The 12391-nt window shown below is 41.0% G+C and overlaps 1 protein-coding gene across 6 annotated transcripts in view; it reads right to left on the reverse strand.

Annotated features, from left to right (window-relative positions):
- Positions 1-12391, reverse strand: part of PLPPR5 (phospholipid phosphatase related 5) — a 294136-nt gene that overhangs the window by 117294 nt on the left and 164451 nt on the right. For all 6 annotated transcript variants that reach the window (XR_012995355.1, XM_076337824.1, XM_076337818.1 and 3 more), the window contains one exon: positions 4397-4471. Coding sequence is in view for 5 of the 6 variants with exons in the window: in XM_076337824.1 (XP_076193939.1) it covers positions 4397-4471 (75 nt within the window). In the remaining variant the exon portion in view is untranslated. The remainder of the gene's footprint in view (positions 1-4396; positions 4472-12391) is intronic.

Raw genomic sequence — 12391 nt, forward strand, 5'->3', positions numbered from 1 at the left:
CTTTGAGGAGATTAATCTCAAAATCTGATGCTTATATTAACTTCTTTAATGGAAAAGGTACTAGCAGGAAAACAATAAACAAACAAGTGCAGCAACATACCATAAGAATTCAATGTCTGATACAGAAAACCAAGTATAAAAGAGACTGCATAAATGATACCCTGAACCAGCAGAAGCTCTTGACAGCAGTAGCATATAACAGATGCTTGCACAGCTCAGGCTCTGTCATGCTGATTCATTTCTGAGTTTTCAAAGTCTTACAGAATTTATGTTTTTTCCTCCAGCTTGGGTAGTCAGATACAAACTCCTAGTTCCTCCACTAGGATCAACAGATAAAGAGAGGTTCATCTCTTTGAATTAGGCTAATGAAAGTATCTGGACCAGATGTCAGAATACCCAGGTGCATCTTTTCTATCATTTGTGAATTGAAGAGAACAGAGGGTTTTGGAAAGGTTGACAGTAGTAGCCTACAAGACTGTTCTGTAGAGAAAAGCTGACATTTTGAAAAGTATAGAGCTTAGTATCACCAGAAAAATGAAGTCTACAGCGTCCCTGGTTTTCTTAACACTGAAGGTTTCTGTACATCTTATCTGTTTAGATAATTTCTCTCCCAAGGTTAGAAATAAGTTAGGGAAAAAAATCCACTAAATATTGCTAGAAAGGCCAAGAGCACAGAAACTAGATCTACCAAATAAATTATCTCCTGATGTAACATCATTGCTTAGCAGAGTTGAGCCTATGCTCGGGAGCAAGCTCTAAGAAGTGCAGAAAACCTTATTCTGCCTTGTTGCAAGACAGAAACTACTCTCAGCGTTCCCCTAATGTAAATCGCTCTGATCTCCACCTTTTCTTTTGCTCCTAACCTGCAGGCTACTCATGAAAAAGTCATATTTTTCTGAAGAGAGTGAACTAGAACCTGACTAACATGTATGTAACTATTCCCTGCTGTAACTTCTAAGCACCCTCACATCTCCTTCCAGGGCCAAGGTACTTACTGACCTTCATATAGCTTTAGCTGTGCTTCCCCATGCTGTGCTGCCCCTGCTTACCTCCCAGCCAGGAGCGCCAGGACGAGCCCTGCCTGAGGGCTAAGCCCCTGCTTCCCGGCCGCTGTAGAGCTGAGGAGAAAGTGCTGCCAGGACATCAGTGGCATGGAGAGCAACAGCATCTCAGACACACTTCTCTGGGAAGCAAGCTAGGACTTGCGTACAGTCCTGTGTCATAGCCTGTATCCCATTTACGTCTGCTCAAATGCTCTAATGCTCAAGGCTGACAGATTTCCAGGAAAGTGGATCTTTTCGTGTCCCATGCAAAATAAAGTCTGGCTGGCAAAGCCACACACAGCCACTTAGTTACTACTGTGCCTCTGCAAATAAACAGTTTCTCTGACAGATAGCCCAGTTCTATAAACTTTGCAGACACGTCAGGTCTCTACAGGCAATCACCACCAAATGACAGTCACCATTACTGCCACTGGCACCCCATGGCTTCTATTCCCTTTTATCAGTACAGAGGACTTGGTTTTGTGGCTGTATGGCTGCAGATACTTGAACCCTTTATCTTTTGCTCTCCAGCTGCAGCCTAAGTGTAAGCACAACTGTCGCCTTAGCATGTCTTTTATGTATGAGTGGACTAATTTCTTCTGCTAGAGAAGCGAGGAACATACAATGAGGCTTTTAAAGGAAGGCTGAGAAAGCTCACAGACCTTTTCGTCACCCAAATTCCTAAACCCAGGTGCTCAAATATTGCATACTTCTCTCATCCAGTTGCTTTAAAAAAAGAATTACAGCTGTTACAACATTTGGATCACCTTTTGATCCTGGAGAACAATGATAATAACAAGTGATTATAGAATACAGTACTGCTACAACATATCTGTTGTCTTCTATCTGTGTATCTTATCAAATGTGGGTGTAGAATTGTTATTCAGATTTCACAAATAACAACCCAGAAGTTAAATAAGGCTAAGTGATTCCCCCCAGCATTCAGGAACAGAAATCATGTCTTCTGATCCCCATCTACAGCTCTAGCTTCTCTGTACCGTCTCCCTAATGACTTCCACGACATAAACTTATATAATAGTATCATGACATCACCAGAGTTTTGGATCCCCTAGTGCCATTAGATTTGATGATACAGAGGTCATGCATCTTTATGCTGTCTCAGAGTGACACAGCACAAGCAAGAAAAGCCAGTGGATGTGCAGTGATTTGTGTCACAGCGGATCACAAACATTACTTGAAAACAGTGAACATAAATTGCCAAGTTAGAAAACTAGCTGAAATGATGTGACAGAAATAATGCCAGACAATGAAGCAATTTTCTATCCGCATGGAAGCGACTTCCAAAATGAGCTGATAAAAAAAACCCACTGTAATTTAAAAGGCAAAGAAGAAAGACACCATGGAGGATGAAAATTTCTTCAGGAAAGGTCACTTAAGTCGTAATGTTTACACCATAAAAAACTTTTCCTTGGCATGTTGCTATATTCTCCCTCAATTTACGACATCCCCCACTCTCCATTTATCAGCTGTCTCTAAATGTATGACAGAAGGATCTAAGCATCCTACAGCAACCAAAGCACTGGTTTCCCAGTACGAGTGTGAGGTAAGGAGGTGGGTACCAAGGCACAGAGAGTCTAGGAACTAGATCCACAAGGGACTCTTAATGCTCCTCAACTTTTACTTCTGAAGTCCAATACTAAGCACCACTGAAACCCCCGGAACAACTGCTACCAAACAGATTGCCTAATATCCAGGCATAACAATGCCCAATTGCCTCTGCAGTAAGGCCCAAACAGCATGTTCAACACGGTGCACGAAGTCTGTGGTTGAGCAGAAAATTGAATGCAAATCCCCCACTCTCCCTCAGCCTGAGCAATGTTTACCTGAAGATGTTCTACTTTGATCTGCAGTCCACAGAATCCAATGATAACAGTGTGCACAAGTAAGTCAGGAAAGATTGTGCTCAAAATATAGCTTAATTGTGCTATATTTTGCACGACGCACATCCTCATGCTCCCTCATACCAAATCAGCTGGCAACCCTGGAAGAACCATCAGGATTTTTCATTATAATTAGCATGCATTAAAAGATAAGCAACATGGTGCCTGAATTTTATACGTAATCCAAATGTTTTGGATGTAGAAATGCCTTAAGAGAAAAGGGAACAAAACCTCTGTCGATATAAATGGGCATAACTACCCTAAACTGAGTTACCAGTGTAAAACCTGCCCTGTGAAGAAGTTATATTCTCCTACACACCAATATTTTATTGGGTTCCGCAAGATATGTATTGATACGTAATAATATATTTGTTACAATATAGTTTGGTCCGTTCTCTAGAAGTGAGCTTGCACCTAGCAGGAAATGGGGCATTTCCACACCACAGGCCTTGCGTGACTGCAATGTAGCGCGCTTACACCTAAATGCTAGCACAAGATTTACTACAGGGCCTAAGGGGCTGTACCTGCCAGCCTCACGCACTCGAGTGCAATGAGCGTGCCCCTGGCCACACACACAACTATGGCTGTGCAGCATACGCCCCTCTGGATCTAACCCCGGCTAAGGTAGCTTTAGCGTAATTAGGCCACAGCAGCCAGGCACTCCAAAATCCCTGCAGGTGGCAAGTTCTGCCGAGTTCATGGTGGGGCTGAAGCGAGCCACCTTAAAGTCAGATCAGATAGAGTCAAATAGATCTATGCCGTGCTGCAGCTCCAGCTCCAGCTCTGCAAGGCAGACGTAACTGGGGCCAGTTCTGCTACGAGCGTGATCTACAAGCATCAGAGTAAAGAAAAGGAATTGTTTATAGTGCCTCAGTAAGTCTCAAAAATAAAAGCAAAAGAAACGCAAACTGGTTTAGATGGTGCTTAAGTTACTCAATATGCATTATTCCAAAATGTCTCCTGTTCCTGACAGACTGAAAGACCTTGAACAACTAAAGTAACTTTCCGTTCCACTGCTCCCTATCTTTAAAATTAAAATAATGGTATTTACTCCTAAATGTAAAGTGGTTTAAGATTGATGAACAAAAAGAATTCTAGACTGATGGACTAGTATTATCAAGATTTAACCACCAATATCCATATGGGTCCAGCTCAGAGGTACTTCACTCTCCTGGATTCTGGCACTTCAGAACATCACATCCACTTAAAATGAAATTGCAGGCATAGGGACCCCCCTTCATTCCCTCTCACGAAAGAACTGGGGAAAAAAAATACAGTACGGGGGCAGAAATCTTATTCACAGCTGCCGTAAGTGATTGCCAACTAGCTGATAGCAGTCCATGTTGAGATAAACATAAATATGTTGGTAAAATATAAATCTGTTGCTGCTGAGAGCATTTTCTTAAAAAATACACCCAAGGACTTAGCAATGTATCTACAGTATTTTCTTACCTCAACTAATATGGAGCATGGGAACATCAGGTAGCTTCTCTGAGACTGATGCCTGCTGTTTGAAATCATGTTCACCTGCGAAGGAAACAAAGTATATTGTGTCCATCTGTAAGAAGCTCACATTGTTTAGAATAATATGCCCACAGCAAACTATAAAAGACCTGCTTAAAACACAGATTTGTACCAAAATAAGGAATGGTGAGAATTACAATCAGGAAGAGGACTGTTCATATGTGCTCCTTTATTCCAGAATGAAAGAGCTTCAAGTTAATTTAGATTTTACTATTTTAAATTGATTCCAGCCATTTTTGTTCCAAATAACAGTATCTATACAAAGATTTGTACTTAAAATTGTTTTAATTATATCCCTGCATACTTCAACAAAACAAATCCTTTCTCTCTCTTCAGCAGAACTTTTCTAATTCTATTGACTTCAAAGAAACTTAAGCATGTTCTTGAAGTTTATACTAGAGGGCTTTGCTGAAGGGGCATTAGTTGAAGGCTTAAAAGTTTTCAAACCTAAAATTTTAATCTACCAGGCTTCTACAGAAGCATGTGAACACAGGACTGGAAGGAACTACCAAGCTGTGAAGTCATGTCTTGCAATCACAGTACAGTAGATTTCTGGTTCTGAAGGATCCACAGAATATTTATTCCCAATACCACAGCTACAAAAACTTTCCTAGTCCCTTGCAAGAAAATTAAGATCTGTTGTTAAAAATAAAACAAACCAAAAAAGCAATAACCCTCTGGAAGAAAAACCTGCACTACTAATCTCTGCCATAGGAAAAGAAGAGCAGAAAACAATGCACTGTAGATATAATGATCCTAGGAATCAGCCCATGACTGGAATAGTAAATTGACTAAAATCTCCAGAGGAGTTAGCATCTTCAAGAATTAGAAAACATCTAAATGCTGGGTAGCCCCCCTAGATTGCTCTCTTCTTCCTTAAAAAACACCACCACTATCGCTTTGATTATTTAATTTTTAAAACTCTAGTTTTAAATCTAAAAGATACTGAAATAGTCCTTTAGCCCTCTTCTGTTTTTCTCAACTGTGCCCCTTCCTGTTCTTCATTTCTGTCTCACCATTCACTCCTTTCTTATGTTCTCTCCTTCTGGTCCCCCTGTGTTCCTCCTCCAGTTTATCCTTTTCACATACTCCCTTTTCCTCATACAGCTTCTCTCCCGCAGCACATTTTCCAACATCTTGCAACTCCTTCTCTCTCTCTTCCATGGCCTCCCAAATCCATCTTTGATTCCCTTGCTTCCTTTGATGCTTAGGTAAGCTGCAGCTGACTCTTCTCTTTCTCCCTCCCGTGCCCTGCCTGTGCATGTGCATATTTCATACAGGGCTTGGGGCGGAACAGTTCAGGAGGCAGCACACTAAAGAGAAGAGCAAGCAGATGCTTCCAAGCAATATCAGAAAAACAAACTCTGCTCTGTGTGTGTGCAGCCTGGCTCCCAGCAACGCACTGGGCGTCTTTGATGCTCTCCTCCCCTTGTGAAGGTGGCTGAGGGAGTCTGACACTGTGCCTCCCTCCCTTTCTGAGTCAGTTAGTAGCAATGTGGAAACAGAGCTCTTGCTCTGTTCAGTGAGACTTGCACATGCACCAGCTGGGGTCTCCCTGTGAGCTATGAGCTTTTCAGCTGGGACCCTGTTACTCTGGGCATTTTTAGCCCAGTCTTTGGTGCTATCAAACACAGCAGTGGTTGTCTGCATTCAGCTTGTGTTTATCCAAAGCAATGATCAAGAAAATGCTCCGTAAGCAAGCAGTATGGCATATGTTCTTCAAATCTCTCTCAGATTGTTAAAGGCTGAACTTATTTATCAAGCAAATAGAAAATGGTGGCTCTGCTGTTGATCAATTTACTTGTATGCATCCAGGACCAAACTCTGCTGTTCATATTCCGTTCAAATCCTCACTCAGGCAAGAGTCCCAGAGACTCCTTGACGCTCCGCTATACCATTACATAATACAACCATTAATATTGCATATGGAGATGTGCATGCACGGCTATTGCACGTTGGGACTATAGGCTCAGCTCATTAAAGAGACACCAACATAGCAGTTATTTATTATTCACTGAGTGCTAACAGTACACTGAAGAAAAGAGAACAAGCTCTGAGCATTAAGGACCGATACATGGCCGCTCTTCAGCTGTTACCTCAAGAACAAAAAGGGCCTAAGATTCGTCTTCTCCAGCACAGCATCAAAGGAGAGACGTGTTCTTGTTAATGTTGAAGTACTGCAGGTGGGTGTCTGCCAATGCCTAAAGCTCTCAGTGCACCAAAATGGGGATGAACTGTAGAGCCTGAGGTGTGTCCCAGAATTTCCTTTTCCATAACATGGAGACAGACACTGGTTGGAGCCTGGAACACCGTTTACACAGGACAAACACATACCATATGTGAAATTGCCTTTCCAGAGGTGGCTGCTATGAGTTTAGAGGAAGATGAGCGAGCCTGAATGAGGCATCAAGAAGCCATCTGTGAGGGCATGGCTAAAATGCTACAAGCATCCCTATAAATAGCTCTTGGTAAAGAACTAGTTCTGTTTTAGTAATACGAAGTCTTTTTATGTAACTAGTTACTACGCAGCCTATGAAACAGTTTCTCTGGCAGTACCCCACTGTATGCGTTGGGCAGCCTGCCTCCCTCCAGCTGCTGTTCTGGGGGTATGCCTAACAGCAGCCTACAGGATCACTCTCCAGACAAGCCTACCCCTGCCACATGTCACCACCAATCTGCCTCACTGCTAGACTAGGGAGTCACGTTCACATCTGTGCTCTCTGTGTTTTTGGAAGAAAGATTGCAAGCGCACACCTCCAGAAGGAGCTCTGGACAGCAGCGTTTGACTGAGCGGCGGTACCCCGCCGCAGCTCTGAATGACGGCTGGTTATGAGCCACAGGTGAATCTCACACTTGGCAGCTGTAGGCTGAACATCCTCAATTTATACAGCTGTCGCAAACATGCTCTCAGTGTTTTTGATCCCATTTGGATCAAACTCCATTCAATTTATAAGAAGCCTCAGCACCTCTCCTCAACATGAGAGAATTGCATTCATGTTTCTAGGGTGTTTTTTTTTTAACTTTTAGCTCCTCTGTACAGGGGGTAGGAGTTTGGCAGCAAGACCATGGCCAAAACAGCAGAATGTTTTTACAAAGAGCAGTCACTGCCCTGCATTTTGCCTGGAAATCAATTCTATAGGCGATTTCTAGGCATGCCTACTGGCTCAGGTACTTCAGGTTCACAGGGAGACCTCCTCTTTGGATGTGACATCAGCAACAAGCTCTGGGAAACTCTAAGCAACTTTTAATGTAAAAAAGTAAGATGCCTAGAGTTTAAGCACTTCCAACATTACCCAGAAACAGAAGAGGAAGTACTTGAGCTCACAGCTTGAATATGACTTCAAGTGATTTACTTAATACCACATTTCTGCCAGAGCCACAAAATGAACTCAGATATCCTCAGTTCTGAAAGGGAGTCCCCTAATCTCGCTATTTTACTACTTGTATTATCCACAGTTGCCATTTGTATGACTGTCTTCTGACATGCCCCTTTTTTGGTGAAAGCCAGTGTGAAGGCAATTTGAGAGCCTGGTGCTGCCCATCTTCCATAGCGTATTATACAAGTGCCAAGATCATCTAAGACACTACCGTATCATTACAAGATGTCTGCTCCATCACAGGTTTCCCTGTAACTTAGGATTCAGCTAGAAATACAAATGGCATATCCTGTTTCATTTGTCTCTTTCCATTTATGGGTGAAGTTCACCTACACCAAGGAAAAAGTACTTATCAATAATTCAGGAGATGTAAAGATATGCTCTGAACTAAAAAAAAATCTACTAAAATGCAAATAAAGCTCACTAGAACTATCTGTAGCACTTATACTCCCCAGTGTGGTAAAAATGAAGCGGCTTGCCAGAAGCTAAACAGACAATGTGTCTGAGGAATGTTGAGTTTGTCAAGAAAACAGGAAAATAAGGTCACTGTGCTATGAAGAAAACAAATCTTCATGACAGGAAACCATTTTAATGTGCCAAATCTATATAGTCTTCATAGATGTAATGGAGAATGGAGAAGATGATGACATTTTAATGAAGAAAAAGAGAAATAAAACCAATGAAGATACTTTTCTCTGAGATACTGACATTTATATCTATCATTCGTATCTATCTATTTATCATCAGTATCTATTCATAAGGAGGGCAAATGTGCTCCGTGAATGTGAAGCATGAGAGCTTAGAGTTTGTGGGCTAAAAGATATCTCTATACAGCTTGATCAATTTTCCAAGATGAACCAGCTGGGGAGTCCCTGGAAGGTCCAGATTTTCCACCCAGGTTGATAATCAACACATCGAAACACACAAATTGGTCTGGGCATGGCAGGAGTTGCCCGGGGAAGCCTTCAGACACTCCAAAATTCCCACCTAGATAGCTCCTGTAGCAATTAGTCAAATACTCAGCTGTGAAGGTGGCTAAGAATTCAGTCAACCACTTTGTCTCAAGTTAGTCCATTGTTTCAAATTGTCCACTATTTTGTCTCTGCAGATGGCCAGACTGAGAGTTCCTGCACCACCCAGCAGACTTGCCTTGATGAGCACAAAGGCACGGCCCTGATACCCCGCTACACAAGAATTATAGTTGCAGTGCAAACTTGAGGAGTTTCATACTTACAACTTAAATTTCATAGCTCTTGTCACTGCTGAATTTCATTGGGGCGAAAAAAACACTTTTTAAAGTTAATTTTTACAGTAGTTGATACTCTACTCATGGAAAATACTGTTAGTGAAGATTTCCCTTTTTATTTTTACCTATGTTCCAGCTATCTCTCTGTTCCATGCATATGCACAGAGATAGCTGCTTTTTCAACTCTACTCAGGCTTTCACAGATAATGAAGTCTTTGTTCTTATATCAGAAAGCAGTCTTACATGATCTAAAGCTGACAAAAATCAGCTTTAGCTGATTTTTAGCTTCTCTAAGGCTGAGAAAAATCATCAGAGAAAAATATCGTAATAATCTGAGCCATATTCATGGTGGAAATACTGAAATGTATATTCAGAACAATCTTTAGAAGAACACGGTTCATTAGGTTTTCCATATTTTCACACTATTCTTCCTCTTCCTCCAAGAGGATTTCTCTTGCATTTTAAGCTTTGGTGCTGCAGTAATTAAAAATCTCTTTTCCCTGATGCTGATATTAGTGTTGATCTTGGGGTGTGAGAGAGGACAGACAAAGCAATGGGAAGTTAACTCTGACTCTATGAACAGCAAATGAGCGCTCTGAATAACTGACAGAATAGAGATGAGCCTGGTATCTAATGTAACCTGAATATCAAACCAAACTACAGAATATCAAAGAACTCATCACATAGGAGGGATAAAACGGAGAATTTTGTACACTAATGTCTATACTTTTTTCATGGTAAATGCTAGGGATTTTGTTCTCAGCCAAATATGTGTCATTTTTCCAAATTGCTTTTCTCCTATAAAAATACGGTAAAATGAAAAAATAGGAATGATCATCCTTTCAGGCTCCAGTTCTGCCAGAGTAAGAAAAGAAATACACGAGAGCCAATTGTCCCCAATAGGAAAGAGAACGTATCTCTTATGTACATACAGGAAAAAGGAACAGAAGTAACACAGCTCGTACTGATAGTAAAGATGCTAGAGGAGAAATTATTATTTAAGATAACTTGGACACAGATCATACAGATCAAAGTCAACATTTTCATGTATATTCAAAAGCAAAATGTGAAGCCAATGAAATCTAAACTGTGCAATAGGTTGCTATCAGCTGAGAGACACATGAGAGAAGAACAATTGCAAATCACCCTGATGAGAGCAGGAAAAAGCACTCTTGGCTGCTTTTGCTACCTGAAAATTCATGAGTGCCGCTAACTGGTGAACCTTAGTAATGAACTAAGCTGCTCTTTCCCTCTGAAGCCCAAGGCAGTTACTCGCTTTGCCACTTCCCCCAAATAACCTTTCACCTCACAAGTGTATTAATCCGTAGCTAACAAGGTCCCTGTAGCATCTGCCGGGCCGTCAGTGCTTGCCAACGGACAGCAACATCTAGATCAAGAGTAAACGAAATGTGGAGGAGAATGTTATCAGCAGATTGGAGGTAGTGCAACATGTATCAAAGCAATATTTTCCCCAGTGATTTCCACATATGTTGCACAAATGTCTCTTGTTTCTTCATTCTTTGCTGGCCTTCTGATGGGTGTACATTTGTGATGATATTGAGAGCTAAATTGTGCTCTCCTGTCTTGAAATTAAATAAAATTAGTTTCTAAAAAACTGTAAAACAGTTGAAACAGTATTGAGAGACAATCTTATTCCATGAAAGATGAAAGCTAGGAACCAGAGAAACTATATCCCTCTCTTTCTTAGATTACTCATTATCTGAAGATTAATGTTAGGAGGACCTGGAAGCCTGTCAAACACCAAATGAAAAGCTCCCACAGGAGTTCGAATAGTAAAAAGTGTTATCAGCAAGAAGAGGATTCACTGGATTATGTTTGTAGCGACAGGATTAAGTTTTGCCCAACAAGCTGCATTATCAGAATAACAAGGTCATTTTTATGTTAAGAAGATGAGGGAAGAATGCACTTGTTTTGCAAGCAGGCAAATTAATATGGGATTAACCAATAAAAGAATTTCTAAAATTACTTCATTTGTGAAATCAAGGCAAATCTTAATCCTATAGCTTTGTACTTAAAAAAAGACCCCACTGGAGTGAAGGAGCAAAGTCCTGGTGCTGACATGAAATCCCATCCAACATGGATGTGACAACGACCCCCTACTGTACGTAATAACAGGAAGCCCTTGCCACTCAGAAGGTACCTACAAAGACACCTTCCCACAGTCAGGCAGCTGACTGTGGGAATCTCTGCAGAGATACTCACCAAAATAGTTAGTACAGTGTAACTGTCTGGAATAATTCCCCATATAGACCTTGGAATAGTTTATTGTCTTCATTTTTCTCTCTGTTTTAGAATCAAAACATTCAAATATGTGGAATGTTTTAAACAGCTAGTCTTAGTCTGCAGCTTGCTCTGCGGTCAGGAATGGATTTACCAGGCAAGGCAAAATCAGCTGCAGCTCTCGGTGTCGTACCAATGGCCAGTGAGGTATGAATGACACAGGCCATGCAATGGGGTAGCAATATTCGGTCTGTTTTAAACCCAATGTAACCAAATCTTGAGTCCTAAGAGTTCTGAACAAATAATTTACAAATAAAACATAATTGTGTGAATTTAAACTTTTTTTTTAGTTGCACACTGATGACACTAGAATTACTGCTGCCAAGTCCCTCACAGTCAAGGCTGTTAGTGCTGTGGTGGCGGTGGGCGAGTCAAGCTTGCTTGATGCATCCATGATTGTACCTACATATGATAAGCATCTTTTGTCCCACAGTTCATTGCCTCACTCAATGCTCAGTTGAGTATTTAGAGTCCCTGAAGTACTTTACGGCCAGCCATGCTTTCTCTATTCACTTTCCAGTTTGCCATATGGGATCTGCAGGGACATCTGTGCATTGCTTATTTCAACTCTGGGACTGATCAGTCACTACCAACGATGGATGTGGAGTCAGCCCACCATAAGCGACGGACATTGACCTATCTGTCATATAGCCTCACCTGGAATCAGATGTGAAACAGCTGCTGATAAAACTTATCCAGCTGATTAATGTACTTTCTGTCTGTCTCATTAACGGTATTATTAGAACAAAATAATAAAAGAATAAGTGAGGTCACATTGTGATTTCCTCAAATTTATTCAGTATTGACATTTATTTCCTGATTTTTTAATTCTAATTATTGCCAAATATCCAAATTTTGAGTTATGCTGATTAGTTTTGAGTAGATGTAAATATCACGCATTATTGCTTCTGTTACAAGGATCAATTCCACCTTGTATTAATTAAAAGTTAGCTCACACGCCAGCCTGTGAAATTTGCTACTTCTAAATATTTTTTGCCA

Source organism: Aptenodytes patagonicus, chromosome 5 (genome assembly GCF_965638725.1).
Source record: "Aptenodytes patagonicus chromosome 5, bAptPat1.pri.cur, whole genome shotgun sequence".
NCBI lineage: Eukaryota > Metazoa > Chordata > Aves > Sphenisciformes > Spheniscidae > Aptenodytes > Aptenodytes patagonicus.